The following is a 15,862-nucleotide window of genomic DNA, read 5'->3' as shown; positions in this document are numbered from 1 at the left end:
TTTTGCTACTTGTTGTACATAGTGTGAGGTAGGAATCCAACTTCATCCTTGTACATGTGTCTACCCCATTGTCCCAGTATCATTTATTAAAAATACTATTCTTTCCCCACTGAATGGTGTTGGCATCCCTGTCAGAAATGAATTGACCATCAATTTGAGGGTTTGTTTCTGATTACATATAAACCAATGGAATCAATATTCCATTTATCTATATGTCTATCCAGTACCATACTGTCTTAACTAGTAACTTTTTAATAAGTTTTGAAACCTGAAAGTGTGAATATTCCAACTTTGTATTTCTTTTTCAAGATAGTTTTGGCTATTTTGAGTCTCTTGAATTTCCATATAAATTTTAATATCAGGTTAATTTCTAAAAGTAAATGAACTTGAATTTTGATGGGCACTGCATTCATCACTTTGCTGCTTGATGACACTTCAAAATAAATATGTGAATTCATATTTATGCCATGCAATTTTACTTGAATAGTAATGTGGTTCCAAGTTTCCTATAAACAACTAGAAAACTTAAAAGGACATGTTTATTTTGGCTATCACGAATAAATGCAGGGTTTCAGCTGATTTACAGATAATTTCCAACATGTTACAGCTTATTAATCATAGAAATCATCAAAATCACTGGTGGATGTGTTGTGGCTTCTTGGACGTAAAGCAGCTTCAATTTCTGAGTTACTATCGTCAGACTCGTCCCAGAAGACTAGAAAAAAAAAAGCAAAAAAACAGGCAGCCAGTGAACACTCTGTATTCTGAGAGTTTACAAAACAGCACAGCAGGGCTGGTTAAGAGGGACACCACACAAATGCCTGTGCAGATACCCCAGAATCCTGTCAATACTGTTCAGACTCACACGTCTCCAAGTATGACCCCTGCACCGTCATGAAACACTTTGCAGAGTGCCTCCTTCCCCTCTGCGGTGCCCACCTCTTCACCACAGGACAGGCATCTAGCACCAGGGATAGCACGAAGCAGGGCTGCCTGGGGTGCTTTCTCAGGCCTGACCCTGCCACTCCTGCTGCTCCTCCTCCACTTCATCCCTCCATCTTTCACGAGAGAGATGGGAAAGGCATGGCAGAGGAGTGTGCAGAGAGCTGGAGCTTGAGACAGGACTTGGGTCCATAACACTTATTTGGGAGGTGACTTGGGAGCCATGATGACAGGAGTAGAGTGACCCCAGGGAGAGAAGGAGGCAATGGTTCGCTGATGAGTGGGGCTCAGTCTACTGGGGACCCTCTGGGACATGGTGGCATTCTCCTCAGACCATCCTGGAGAAGCACAAGAGGCAGTTACTGATTGGCCAGCTCCCCTCTTGGCACAGGGCCACTCATCCAGGGCTGTGGCTCTACCCAGGGTTGCCCTGTGGGGCTGAGCATGTCCCTGTGGCCACAAAAAGCCCATTGCAGAGACACACAGCTGCCTGCTGCGGAAGGCTGTGACACATGCGGGGGCCGGAGCTGAGGGCCCTTCCATGGCCTGGCAGGATGTGGTGGGGCCACCGACAGCGCCAACCACAGTGACCACCCGCACAACTGTACTGACGCCCACATGGCAGGACTTGCGGCTCTGTGCTGATTCCTTAAATATGGCCCCATTTAATCCTGGCACCGGACAACCTCTTTGGGCCCCCTACCACTGGGGGAGCTTTTCCGTTCTCTCAATAAATCCTGCTTTCAAAAAAAAAAAAAATTCTGGCACTACCTGGTATGATCAGTATTAATGTACTCATTTTATTGAGCAAACAAATAACTGTGTTGGTGGGTGGTCAAGCTGGGAGTCCTACCCAGGCCACCTGACTTAGACCTTGGTCTCCACAGTCCCCTGGGCATGGGGTTCCAGAAGACAGCAGTGGAGAAGCCCAGGCTTGGCAAGGATGTACCACAGAGTTATGGTGAAAGGAGGACTGAGTTTCCTCATGAGCTGGGTATTGAAGGAGCTCATGGGGCTGAAGATAAGGGAAAGGAATGCCACACAGAAGAAACAACTGGGCAAAGGTACAGAGGCATAGGTGCACTGCATCTTAAAAAGCTGATTGGGGTTAGAACCAAAGAGGCCAGATCTTGGGAGGGACAAGCTGGAAAGCAGGGATGGATGGGACCAGACTATGAATGGAGAAAGCTTAGACTCTGTCCTGAAGGCTGTGGGGGAGCATCAGCAGCCCTGAAGCAGGACCGTGAGAGGGCCACCTTGTGACCAGGGGCAGGGCTGGTGGGAGATGGAGGCCTGGGAGGAGGAGGTCAGTGAGGCTACTCAAGGCTGGCAATGTCACGAGCACTGGGTACATGTGAGGCTGGGGGGGGGCAAGGAGTGCCCTGTAGGTGGGCATGAGTGCTAGGGTCTGTTGGGGCAAAGGCTGCGATCCTTGCAAACCCATGCTCACAAGTTCCAACATTCTGCCACTAAGACCCAGGGCACCTGTGCAGCTTGTCACTGGAGACTTGGGGCTTGAGAAGCTTCAGAGTCCACCAGGGAGAGCATGCGGGCAGCCCTGGGCTCACAGGTTGTGGCGGCCCCACACGAGGGTGAACACATCAAGCATACACCACAAACACCTTCTGGGCTGGAATCCAAAATGACCATCTGGCGCCTGGCAGACTCCCTTACCTTTAGGCTTGACATTGGTTGTTAGCTTCTTTTTATTTTCATGCCTGTAAAATAAAGAAATAGACTAAGTCTGAAAAAAAATGACAAGCAGACTCCCGCTTTTATAGTGAGCACATTAGGGAAGCACTATTATTCTCCAAAAAGCCAGAACGTTGCCTCTACTTCCCAGATTTAAGAGCAAAAAGAAAATGTCGGGCTACTGTGGCTTTGTGGGAGGGTGACTATTGGCAGCATTACCTGCCTTAGCTTGTCCCCTTGGCAGCCTGCCCCGCCCTGGGTGTACAGGGGCCACGTGTTATCGCTGGGAGGTAATCACGTGGGCCACCGAGGCAGAGGACTGTGCTTCCTTTGATAGCTCTCTGGAAAACAGCAATGTATGAACTGTGGACGCTCTCAGCAAGCTGGAAGGAAATATCTCAAGTGGAAATAGGGGGTTTGAACACAAGGATGTGCTGGTAGTTAAGCCCGTGGCAGCAATGCCAAACAGTTAACAGAGTTTCAAATGCACGTGTGGCAGAGAAGCGCACCCTGGACACCTGCCGTTGGTCCCATGTACCTACACACCAAAGTGCTGGTGCCTGTGGCTTTGGTACCTGATGACCTCCTGACAAGGTCAAATGACAAGACAACTGGTTGTCTGGGTAAGAGGAGCTTTTGCAATTTTAGTTAATTTTTTTTTTTTTGAGTTGGAGTCTTACTCTGTCGCCCAGACTGGAGTGCAATGGCCGCTTCCGGCCACCGCAGCCTCGATCTGCTGGGCTCCGGCGATCCTTCCGCCTCAGCCTTCCAAGTAGCTGGAACTACAGGTGCGCACTACCACACCCAGCTAATTTTTGATTTATTGTAGAGATGAGGTCTCGTCAAGTTGCCCAGGCGGGTCTCAAACCTGCAGACTCAGTCAATCCACTCACCTCGGCCTCCCAAAGTGCTGGGATTACAGGCTGAGCCACCGATCCCGGCCCAATTTTAATTAATTTAAAAGTCCCATTTGAGGGCATCACGTGGGTTAGCATGCCCAGATTCCTTAGGGCTTGTGCTGAGTGCTCATGGGAGACACTGGAGAAGGAACTGTCACCCACAGTCATCTACTGTGGCTACCCGCCCTTCTCATGGCTAGACCCTGCTTTCTGGAGCAGGAAATGCTGTGGATCCACCCTTTGGGTCATTCTTGGTTAAGCTGTGGCTTAAAGACCTGTCTTTTGACATAGTTGCCGTCATTTACTTTTTTAGTAAAACATGCTCTACTAAAGTACCTTTTCTGAGCTATCCCCCACCAGCACTCCCTCTACTTAGTGCCCATTTCTCATCTGCTGAGACCGAGCAGCACCGTGGCTGTTTTTCCATGAGCAGCGAGACCCACAGATGTCTAGAAGGGCCCGGCAGCCGTGGATGGTCCAGAGCTGCCAGCAGGGTGAGCCACCAGAATCCATCTTGTAGGAAGCGCACACGCAGTACATGTGACAAGCATACCTCTGGGGCATCTGTCCCCCATCACCAGACACTGAGTGAGGTGCCAGGGGATGGAATGACACAAATGCCAAGGGGTGCCAAGAGAGGCTGATTTGCCAGCCTTGGCCCATATAAGAGCCATGGGGGAGCGGGCAAGGTCTCCTCCAGATGGGAGAGCTGGGCAGGGGGAGGGGAGAAGAGTTGCGGGACCGAGAGGAACAAGGAGCCTCCAAAGACAGATAGGACTTCAAGGCCAGAACTGAGGAAAAAATGGAGTGAATGGAGCAGTGGAGAGTCCCACAGAGGGCAAGGGCAGAGGCACATAGGCTCAGGCCTTCCCACCCCAGCCACTTCTCTGAGCTCCAGAAACACGCCTGGCACCCATTTGGTGGTTCCTCCAAAGCATCACAGTCAGCACTCCCATCCTTCACCAAACTCTCCATCCTCTCAGCACTGCCCCCTCCCCTGCCAAACCAGGCCCTCCTGGTAGATCACAACTGGACTTGGCAGCCCTCAATGCCGTCTGCACCTCTGTCCTCTACACCCAGTCTGCCCCTGGTCCTGCCAAGTTTACCTCTGCAGTTCCCACGGTGCCTGCCACTTCCCTACGCGGGACCCACAGCAGTCCCCAAACCCAGCACTTCTTGCCTGTATCCCTGAGCAGCCTCCTAACTAGTGACACACACCCACCTCATCTCCCCACAGTCGGTCCATTTTCTACTAAGCAGTCACAGTGAGCTGCTCAAAAGGCATCTGCTCACTCTCCTCTTGCTTCGAACTCCTCCAGCTCGTCCTGTCTCCCCACTGCACTGGCACCAAAATCTGAATCCCCCACCCTAACCCTTGTCCTCATCAGAGCTGCTGTCACAACCTTTGTGTGGCTAACTGCTGAGCCACGCTGCCCCGGATGGCAAATTCCACGCAGTAGCACCACACCTGTTTCAGCTCACCTGGGCACAGTGCTCGGCACTCAGCAGGTGCTCAGTGAACACATGTGGAATGAACAAGCAAATCTCACAAGACAGGGCCCTGGTGATGCTGTATTTGATTTGCATGCTTCTACTTAATTTGTGACTTTACAATCAGGTTGTTCAAGTTTCTTTGGCTTCCTTGCAGGCAAGGAAAAAAAACCAAACAAACAGAAAGGCCAAAGGAAAAAGAAAAAGGGAAAGAAAAAGCTGCAAACTTGGACCTGTGAAACCGTGGACCAAGTGAGTGCTATCACTCAACTCACGAAGGACAAATCAGTCAGCAATGCTGAGCCACTGCAGAGGTGACCCACTGAGCTCCCCTACGGGTGGCCTGGCGGTATTTCAGAGACCTCACTGCCACATAGGGCATTCTAGGAGACAGCATTCCTGAAGCCCTGCCTCCATGAGGCGACTTGAACTTGCTTTTTCTGTGTGTCCTGTGGTTACACAGTGAGGCTCTGAGAACACTGAAGCTGCAGGGAGCCAGTAAGCAACCTGCGAAATGAGAGTTAATTGGGTCATAGTTCTTAAACATCTGTTTTATTAGTTTTCTTGCAAAAAACATATTTCAGAACTAAACGCAGCATTTGACTCACAGGCAAGGGCCCTAGATGCCTTCCCAAGGCTTTCTTATCCTACCCTCACACCTAAGGGGCAGTTATTTTTCCCTTGAAGTCCATATCTTAAGTCTATGTGAGATTGCCATTCAAGGTCCATTTTTATTACAAACAATTCTTGGGGCCACATATCCTTTTCTGGGTCACACCTAATGTGCCAAGTCACGCACGGCTGATGAGAAGTGTGAGGACGTTCCCTGGAGTGCAGGATAGAGCCAGCTTGCTCAGCAACCACAGTAAATGAGAGAAAAAATGAACTCACTTCAGAAAGCATATGAAATGAAAGAGTTAAAGTGATAGGCCAAGTGATATGGTCACCATACTCCTTAGATATGCCATTGCCAGACATCGGCCGCCTGGTATCTGAACGCGTGGAAATGACGTTTCTACCCTAGAAGGCTGAGTTGTCAGAGGTTTCGAAAAGAGCCCGAGAATGAGTGGTTCAGGCTCTATGGGCCACAGGGCTTGTCACAGCTACTCAACTTTGTGGCTGTGGTACAAAAACAGCTCTTTCTTAGAATGCCCCATGTAGAAGTGATGTCCCTGAAATGCTGGTAGGTCACCCATGGTGGGAATCAGCGTGCCACCTCGCATGGGCGCAACGTAGCTGGCTGATTTGCTCTACATGAGTTAACAAATAGATGTGGCTGGATCCCAGTTAAACTTCACTTACAGACACTGAACTCTGAATTTCGTATCACTTTCAGGTGTCATAATGTTCTTTTTTGGATTTCTCCCCCAATCCTTAAGAAATATAAAAGCTACTCTTAGATGTGGGTTGTACAGACCTGGGCAGTGGCCTGGGTTTGGCCTGAGGGTGGTGCTGTGCCTGCAGAATCGCCCACTAGGACTCATGTGCAGCCAAAGAGTTCACCTTTCCCTGCAGGTCCTCCACAACCACTCTTGGCACCTAGGGAGCAACTCGATATTTTTTTCCATAGAACTTTACTTCAAAATAAGCCATTTTCATGTGAGATGCCCAGTCAGTTGAGCAAATTAAAATATAACCTCGTTCCTCTGGCCTCCTTATAATGGGACAATTATCTCTGCAGAATTTCCTAATAGGTTTGATAATTTCTTCTCCCAGCTGGACCATGGATGCCACGTAGCCGCAGGGAGGGGCGCATTGTTACCATTTGCCATGTTTACTATATCATGTATCTTTTCTGTCTATCCACTGAGCCATCTTATTTTTTGATGCATTTTGGTGATTGCTTATGAATTCCCCTGCTATTGATGAACTGGACTAGGACAATCCTAATCAAAGTTACTTTTGCTTGTTAAACTGAAGATGTAAAAGTCAGCCAGGACCTGAACAGAAAGTTTTTAACCAGAAGCAGCCCTGGCAAGAGGGAAGCCCCATCTATGGGTTACAATGACATGGTGCACTGATGAAAATAGCATGTGAGTTAGTTATTAATTTTATGGGAGCAAAAGGCTAACGGGGCTAGAAACAGCATACATTGCCAACATAAGTATGCAATTAAATGGCGAGGATTACTGCAAGCATCAAGTTCTGCTTTGTGGGGCCAATAAGTAGAGACACAAATGAGACAGAATAACCAAAGCTCAGAAACTCATTGTCAACTTGGAACAGAACATCTGTGGGTTTCTGATACAGAATCTACACTGTACATGTGGCTGAGCTTGGGAGATTGAGAGAGTGTCCCAAGACACATGGGGCCAGTGCATGGTGCAGGAGTGAACATACACTTTTCCCAGGACACTGACCCCACAAGTGCACATGCTGCAAACCCCGTCCCCACAGAGTCTCCTGAGAAGCGTGAAATGCCGGGATTGGGGAGCTCTGTCCAAGTGTGTGACCGTCATGTGGGCCACTTTCGGAGGTAGAGACCGGGTCAGCTCTGGCCTCAGAGGACTCAGCCCCCTTCCCCCCATGTGGCCCTGGGCAAGACTCAGCCTCTCCAAGCACTGGTTTTCAGGCCATGTCCTCCCAGACATGCTCTGGTACCCAGTCCCATGTAAGAGCCTACATTCAGCAGACTCCAGTAAGCAGAGGCACTACCTGTCCATTTGGATGAACACAAGCATGTTTGGTTTGGGGACATGCAGTCATGGGGCTAAGTGGAGGTGCTGAGTCCTCAGGTGCAGTGGCCAAGGCATGGTGAGGTCTGAGAATGGGTGGAGGAGGCAGGCCCGAGATGCAGAACTTTCCTTCTGGAGGGGCTTGGTGGGCAGGAGTCATTGGGCCAGAGGAGAAGCTGCTTCTACCAGGCCTCCCAGGGTAGGGCAGGGCAAGCATCCACTCTGAGCTGGGCTGCAGGGAAAACATGTGACAGACTCGCTCTCTGCCTCCACCCCTAAGGTGCTCTCATCCAGCAGGATAGGTGACACCAGAACTATAATGTGACACAGGCTGAACAAGGTAACTGCAGGGCTGGCTGAAAACTAATGGCAATGGAACCAGGGATGATGTGCTAAGAGCCCATGTTCTTATCAAGGTCAGAGCCAAGAGCCAGAAAGCCTGCGCAGCTCAGTTGGCAGGCAGGCACAGACTGGTTAGGCACTCCACAGTGAGCTCACTGGGTCCTGCTACCTAAAGCTGTGAATGCAGAAGGCACCACAGTCTCTCTCAGTTTCCCTTTGAAAATGTGTCCACACATGCACACACACTCATATAGGGCGGATGGCTCCCTGCAGCTCAGCACGGGCTGTGCAATGGACTGTCATCACGACACAATCTGGAGGGGTGGTGTGGCTCAACTGACCTCACCCTCTCAGCAATGTGGTGGTTCCCCAGCATGGGGACTGGGACACCTGCTGCCCCAGTGAGAGACTCACACAGGGAGGATGCCGACAGATGGCTCCTGTCCCGAAACTACAGATGACACAGAAATAGTCATGGAGGCCCCAGAAGGGCCATCCTGTACAGCCAGGTCTCCACTTAGAAACTCTCAGGTTGAGTGAAGCCTTCAAAATCCACAAGGCATCAACTAGGTGAAAGAAAATTCAGAAGCCTTTTAGAAAAAGCGCAGGAATAAAAGCCAGGGGTGTGAGCAGCGTGTGGCACCTCTGGACAGGAGGACATGGGGAGCTGGCTGGCAAGGGTGTGGGAGTGCAGACAACCCATCCCTGAGGATGCAGGCCTCAAGAGATTCCAGCCTGCAGATGTTTTGGGTATCAGTCACTCATTCCTGGCCCCGAGAGGGGAGGAATTTGGAAAGCAGAGTGGGGGTATGCCCTCATGTTAGTCACACATTCACTCCCAACTTCATGGTCAATATCTTTTTTTTGAGTCAAAGTCTCACTCCATTGCCTAGGCTGGAGTGCAGTGGCATGCTCAAGGACACCCCAGCATCGACCTGCTGGGCTCCAGGGATCCTTCTGCTTCAGCCTTCCATGTAGCTGGAACCTACCACACCTGGCTAATTTTTGATTTACTGTAGAGATGAGGTCTTGCCAAGTTGCCTGGGCTGGTCTTGAACCTGTGGGCTTAGGGAATCCTCTCACCTTGGCCTCCCAAAGTGCTGGGATTACAGGCCGAGCCACCAAGCCTGGCCTTTTTTTTTTTTTTTTTTTTAAAGAAAAGAAAAAGTGTTCACAGCCCACTAACAAACATGTCTGAGTTACTGTGATTTTGAGGCCATATCAGTAGAGTTTGGCAATGAGACTCTGAGAGTCCTGCCAACAGCATGGGATAACAAGGATGGGATCCCTGCAAGAAGGGTCCTTCCAGTTCCAGGATCTTACTAGAAGACTGAGAATAACTAAATTATGAGAAGATGTGGTCTCCTGACTCTGAATTCTAACATTTTAAAAGACTTTTTACTGCAAGCTGAAATCAGTATTTAAATTTCTCAAGTAGCATCTTCAGATGAAATTTTTCTCAGAACAGACATATGTTTCTGAAAAAAAGAAGGCAAAAAATAATTCAGAAAGAGAAAAGTCCCAACGACAGTGTCAACAAATCTTTGTAAATACTAATTTTAAGTTTTAAAGGCCCACCAGACTGAGCTCTAATTCGACAAAGTCTGAGCGCCCCCTGATGGTTAATCAGGGGTCCTACAGCAAGTACCATTTTTGGCTGTCTGGGGTCAACTTCCTCCCTTTAAGGAATCAAGCAAGTGATTGTTCTTACCTGCTTTGTGCAGAAAAATCAAGGTCTGTGGGCTTATGCTAAGAAATATGGAGTACAAGGGAAGCTACTCGGCATAATTTAAGTCAAATGCAGATTGCCAGGCCAAAGAGAGCGGGGAGCTCGTGTGTGAGAGCCTACAGAACTTCAGGAAAATCCAGCTGTATTTCACTGGGCTGCTGACTCCTCTCGACCTTGATGCTGTCCCAGGGAAATGGCAGAGACCGGCAGGGCTGTCGCCGCCACGGCCCCACCAGCGCGTCGACCGCAGGCCGGCGCCCTCCGCTGGCCACTCCCGCGGCTGCAGGGCAGGCACAGATGCCACCCATGCGCCGGGCTGGGGTGCGGAGCTGGTGACTTCTGCTACCTTTCCCCCAGGCAATCATGCGGCTGTGCACACCCCTTTCGTCTGGTCAAAGATGATCTCCATCCACCCAGCAAGCTGAAGTTACAAGGCAGGAACCAGCAAGCTGAAGCTGCAAGGCAGGTTGTTGAAATCTACTCTGCATGGAATCAATGGCCCCGGGAGAGTGAAACAGCTTCCTGGGGAAGGTAAAGCGAGACAATGTTTGCAGAGGAGAGGAAGCTCTGGCATGCACCCCGGAACAAAAGGGAACAAGTGGTCTTTACTCCGAGAGCGGCTTCCTATTAGGACTCACTCCTTCGTGCATTATGCCTTTCATCCCCACTCAACCACAAAATGATTTTGCTGAGGCAAATACAATGGTAGAAAAAGATTTACACTGAAAGAATCTTTAATAATAAACTGTTGCCGATCTGCCTACTTGCCCGTGATTTATAATACAATAAACATCGGATTCTATTACCGCTCATGCACTGAAGCTGCTGCTCTGAAAAACGGAATATGAAAGCCCCCCAGCCCCACCACTATCACAATGAAGTGAGCATGTATAAATGTGCTAAGAGTATCTCTTTGCATCTTTTATAGCTTGTGTGTATTAATCTGTAACGCTTATTAAGAAAGTCATTGCTATGCAAAGCAGCACCCAATCCCTTTCTCTGGCTTTTCAACAGGAGTGCACTGTTTAGCCAATAGGACGGACCCTCTGGCCCTCATTCTGCATTCATCACAGGCAACATTTGCACAATGTATCTCTCAAAGGCTGCTGAAAAGAAGGCCTTAATACTCATGTAAACAACTGCAAACCAATTACTTAATGAATCAGGCCCACACATAATGAGGTGCAGACAAAGAGCTATAAATGCATTTTTGCGCCCAAGCCGCTGCTTTAAAGTAAAATCCCTCAGCTGTAGTTTGGGCTTAACTAGCACATCATAATTATTGTCTCTAGGACATCAGAGGAAGCCATTTTTTTTTTTAGGTCCAGCGGGGTCTTTTTTTTGAGGTTGCTCATCAGCTCACTGACAAAATAGAGCAAAGAAGAATTTTTAAAAGTGCTACAGCAGCACTGCACTGTTATGTTTATTCTCAAGTACTGGGTTTTGAGACCACTTGTAAAAGCAATAAAGCACAAGGAGTGACTGCAGTAAGTGGGATCCTTAAATGTAAGCCTCTAAGAAATTTCAGCGAATCCAGATACAAACAGCAAAACCTGAGCTCTCCAAAGCCCAGGGTGGCATATTAACAACACCAAACCCAGCACAAGAACCAAACCGTGACAAACAGCACACCAGACCCATGCACTTGATGCCCAAACCTTTCATCGTGAGATTATTATCAAGTGTCCAGAACCGAGAGTTCCTTGAAGACCTTTTTGTGTTTTTTTAAGGGGGTGACAAGTTACTTGCAATTTATTAGAAAATAAATTTCATGCAGAAGCAACGGTTAACAAAGGTCTCATGCCCAGTCTGAAGGGGGAAAAGTGTGACTTCAGTTCAGTGAAATATAGACAAGATACAAAATTATCGGGCTGAGAAATGTTTTACAAAATCTAATTGCTTTCAATGTATTTAAAAATTGCCCCAAGAACCTATATAAAGAAAATTTAAGAAGAATTGGGTTTTTGAGTGCCTCTAAAATATAATGGAGACAAACACTTTTAACAATCTTTAACAACTCAAGGGATGCACTATTAAGCCAAACCCTGAACACTATCTATAGAATACCTTGTCTTTTAAAATTTCTTTTCGAAGATCTAGAATTTATAATCTAATCATAGATATGTAATACTTTAACATTTTTCTTGTCCCATTGCTTTCAAAAGTATGGATGAAAATCCAGGTACTGAAGATAATGATTTCTGATAATTAAATGAGTATTTCCCTAAAATAGAACTTGTCAAGTTTCTAATGGCAAGAATTTTTGAAAATCAATCTCATTTTAATACAGTCCAGGTCCTAAAGATATTGTATTGTTTTTACAAATTATAAATGAAGATACTACATTTCTAATCAAATCATTTTATGTTATGGGACATTATAGGTTACATTAGAAATGTAAAGTTCCTGGTTTAAAATTATATCAGGGTAAGCAATTAATTCAAATGTAATGCAATCATCTAAAGAACACCTTTTTAATGACCAATGCTATTACAAAAAGAAACCAGCTATGCTGTCTTAAAAGATATTTAGCCTGAAGCAAAAAGGTAATGTATTTCATCAGACATTGCTTATATTCTCATCTATAAATTCCTCCTAAGCAACTTGAAGCCACTGCCTGATTAGCATTTTCTGTCGATGACAAATCAGCACACAACTCACTTATTGCTCAAAAAACTTACAAGAAGTGCTACAGTTTAACAGATGTGAAAAGATCCATTTTGTTCTGGATGGAAAATAAGAAAATATCAGAAAAGGAAAGAGTAATCTAAGCTACATACTTGATTAAAGAAGAGACATATAAACCATGGATATCCAGCCAGTGCCAGTTTATATAGTAGCCATCTCAGCAAGAAGAAACATACCACTTTCTTTCTCGCAAGGCCTGGTGTTTTCTCTGCCCTTTCCTGACAACCTCCATTCTGTGGTCTCTAAGTAGTCCTACTGCGAGCAGCTGTAGACGCTAATTTGTGGTTCACTGAGGTGTCAATTGAGTCTTAAACCAAGGAAACAACAGCTGCAAAACAATACTTGGCTCTGGTGCAAATATTTTCAAAGGTATATGAAAGTTTCAACTGTTATTTTAGATAAACAAAAACCCAAACCATAACCCTCCAAGTCACACAACAAAATCATACACAGCCAGAGTTTAATTCATTGCTTAGTGACATTTCTCATCTTGTTGCCGCTATTCAGAAAGGTTTTCACGACTTTACCTTGACAAAGGACTTCCTTCACTAGATGAAGAACTCCCTCCCGAGGCGATTCTGTTAGTTGTCTTTGTCTTGAATGTACTGCTGCCAAGATTCAAACCTGTGGTGAGCACAGACAGACAGACAGACAGGCAGACAGGGTGAGTGTCGGCTGCCACACGGCAACACACAACATGCAGGAAGACGGCTCCCAGGAATCTGGGGGGAAACAAGCACTGAACAAGCACTGGCAGAGGAAGGTGCTGAAGCCACAGAGGCAAGGGGGCCACGGAGGCCAAAATACAGTGCTGCTGGTAGAACACTGAATAGGAGCGGGGGTTTCCTGTGATGCTTAAGCAGAGGCCACACAAAATAAAAAATACACCTCCCAAAGAGCTCAATTTTAAGCGACCAGGATGCACATGGAAGCACACAGGTCTCTACGGTGGCTCAAAGCCCTGGACGATTCCCACTGTCATGGCACAGCAACAGCAAACCAGGCCTCAGAGATAACTGACTAGATGACAGCTGCCCACCCACCCATCTGGAAGTCCGACTGCCAAATCCTCTATTCTCCACCTCACAGAGGAGACTGAGTCTCCATTGCAAACCACCAAGGCCACTCCAATCAGCCTGGGAAGGCTGGGGAGGAGAAGGCACAGTCTTCCACTATCCCTGGACTCCCCCACATGGCTCCCGGTCTGCAGGGGCAGCCCTGACCTCCACCTCCCAGGAGGGTGTAGCCTTGGATATTTCTGCTCAGGCCTGCTTCTTAACTGGCAGTCACTCAAGATCACAGCTAGAGCAGGCATGGGCATCTGTCCACAGACATTTGCTGAGTTTCTAACCTGCATGTCACCTCTGCAGCAACACCATTCTTTTAATGTGTCCACATGCTTAACAGGACAAGGTCTTTTCAGACCTTAGTAAAAATGAAGACTCAAGGTTTAAGTGCTTTTCTTGGCGACAGGTCCAGAGACAGAGACCTAAAATACTGACAGAGAAAGTAGCTGAAACATGACCGGCTTCCTCACTAGTTACATTTAGGGGTGGTTCCTTAAATTCAGAAGGCACAGCCTCACTGTGCCCTGTGACAACTCTGCAAGGCTTCTTGTGCCTCCCTGCCTGCCCACTGTCTGCTTCTCTTTGGAGCTCAGAGGAGTGCAAAGATCAGAGTGAGAGCAGGGGTGAAAAGGCAATGCACAGCCTGAGTCCCAGAGGCAGTATCTAATGATGCAAACACCAGCACAAGCACTTCCACTGACTCTAATGCTGGAAACCTGCAATCTTGCAAAGTGCACAGTGTGCTCTTGAGAATGTGGGGTGAAGGAATGAAGCTGGGGGTGCTTGCCTATTTAACCTACAGAGCATCACTTCATTACAAATGAATTAGTAAAGTGTGTTAATTATTAGCATATTAATAGTACCATACTTTTGGATACACATACAGGGAATTATAACTTATGTGAGATTTACTCATCTTTTGCACCTGTCCAATGAACTATCCAAAATACACTCGAGAGAAACAGATTTGTAGAGTTATTCCACACTGTGTGCGTCTGCTAACTGGCTGTAACGCTCCAAGCAAGGTATCACTTTTATGGGCCTCATTCGTAAAATGAGGGTCTGGAAAAATACCTTCTCATAGCTCTCTGGATTCTAATTCTATGACTCAAATGAGAAGAAGGCATGAAAAGTAAACAGCTGAGAGTTTGCAAGTGAAGACGACCTCCATCAGGACAGAGGCCCTATTCCATATCTTGACAAATGACAATGCCTTATGTTTGCAGAGTTCAAGTCACCACCACTGCCCACCACAATGGCCGGCTCTCCCCAGGAGCTTTTTGTTTCCAGACACTGGACTGGGCACTTAGCCTGCAGTGGCTCACTGATTCCTCAAAGCAAACAAAATAACTGGATTTTATAACGGTGGACTCTACCATTAAGATTATCCAGGAAATAGCTCTCCAAATGCAGACAACTAAGTTTGATGCACCATAAGCGTCTCCCCCGAAAATATCTGAAGAAGACATCTTGGAGACAACTGGGAAATCTGAACACGGACTGGGAAGTATATGACATTAAGAAATCACTGTTCATTTGGGTAGGTGTTAGTATGGCATGATGGCTATGTAAAAATAAGAAAATATTTACTGTTTCTTTTTGTATTCATTTACTTTTGCAAATGGGACTGAGGTGATTTATACTTTAAAAAATGGTGTAAGCCGGGCTCAGTGGCTCAGCCTGTAATCTCGCGCCTTTGGGAGGCTGAGGTGAGTGGATTGCCTAAGCCCGCGGGTTCGAGACCTGCCTGGGCAGCGAGACCTCATCTCTACAATAAATCAAAAAAATCAGCCGGGCGTGGTAGCGCATGCCTGTAATTCCCGCTACTTGGAAGGCTGAGGCAGAAGGACTGCCGGAGCCCTGCAGGTCGAGGCTGCGGTGGCTGGGAGCGGCCACTGCACTCCAGTCTGGGCGACAGAGTGAGATTCCAACTCAAAAAAACAAAAAAAAAATGGTGTAACAGGAAAACCATGGAAAACAATACATGTACAAGTATTAAAAAATTACAATTAAAACAAAATCCTAAATTGAAGGACTACACGTCAACTTAAAATTGAGCTTTCCTGGGATTTATAGTCTTTTCATTAAAATAACTCAAAATTCCCAACATTCTGTTGAGGGAAGGTCGCCCAGACAACACCACTTGCTGAGTGATTAGGAGACTGGAGATGCAGGGAAGAGAAGGAACGTGGCCTCTCCCTGAGGTGGTTAGTGACGAGTCACCATCATGACCTCCGAACAGAATCCAGGGCCTGGGAGGACTGCCACCACACTGGGCAGCACATACCCAGGAGGAGCAAAGGGCTCTTCTACATTCGTTCACTGAGGATGAGAAAG

At 47.3% G+C, this 15,862-nt stretch overlaps 1 protein-coding gene across 2 annotated transcripts in view; it reads right to left on the bottom strand.

The window, feature by feature from the left end:
• Positions 1 to 521: 521 nt before the first annotated feature.
• The window catches only part of KIZ (kizuna centrosomal protein), a 114,224-nt gene continuing 98,883 nt past the window's right edge, over positions 522 to 15,862 (bottom strand). For both annotated transcript variants that reach the window (XM_008064544.1, XM_008064545.1), the window contains 3 exons: positions 12,986 to 13,082; positions 2,617 to 2,660; positions 522 to 715 (listed from right to left, as the gene is read on the bottom strand). In XM_008064544.1, coding sequence (XP_008062735.1) covers positions 612 to 715; positions 2,617 to 2,660; positions 12,986 to 13,082 — 245 coding nt within the window. In that variant the 3' untranslated portion in view covers positions 522 to 611. The remainder of the gene's footprint in view (positions 716 to 2,616; positions 2,661 to 12,985; positions 13,083 to 15,862) is intronic.

The sequence above is a fragment of the Carlito syrichta genome, unplaced genomic scaffold, assembly GCF_000164805.1.
Source record: "Carlito syrichta isolate Samal-C Ts95f unplaced genomic scaffold, Tarsius_syrichta-2.0.1 Scaffold307683, whole genome shotgun sequence".
Lineage (NCBI taxonomy): Eukaryota > Metazoa > Chordata > Mammalia > Primates > Tarsiidae > Carlito > Carlito syrichta.
This window is presented reverse-complemented; position numbering and strand designations above follow the sequence as displayed.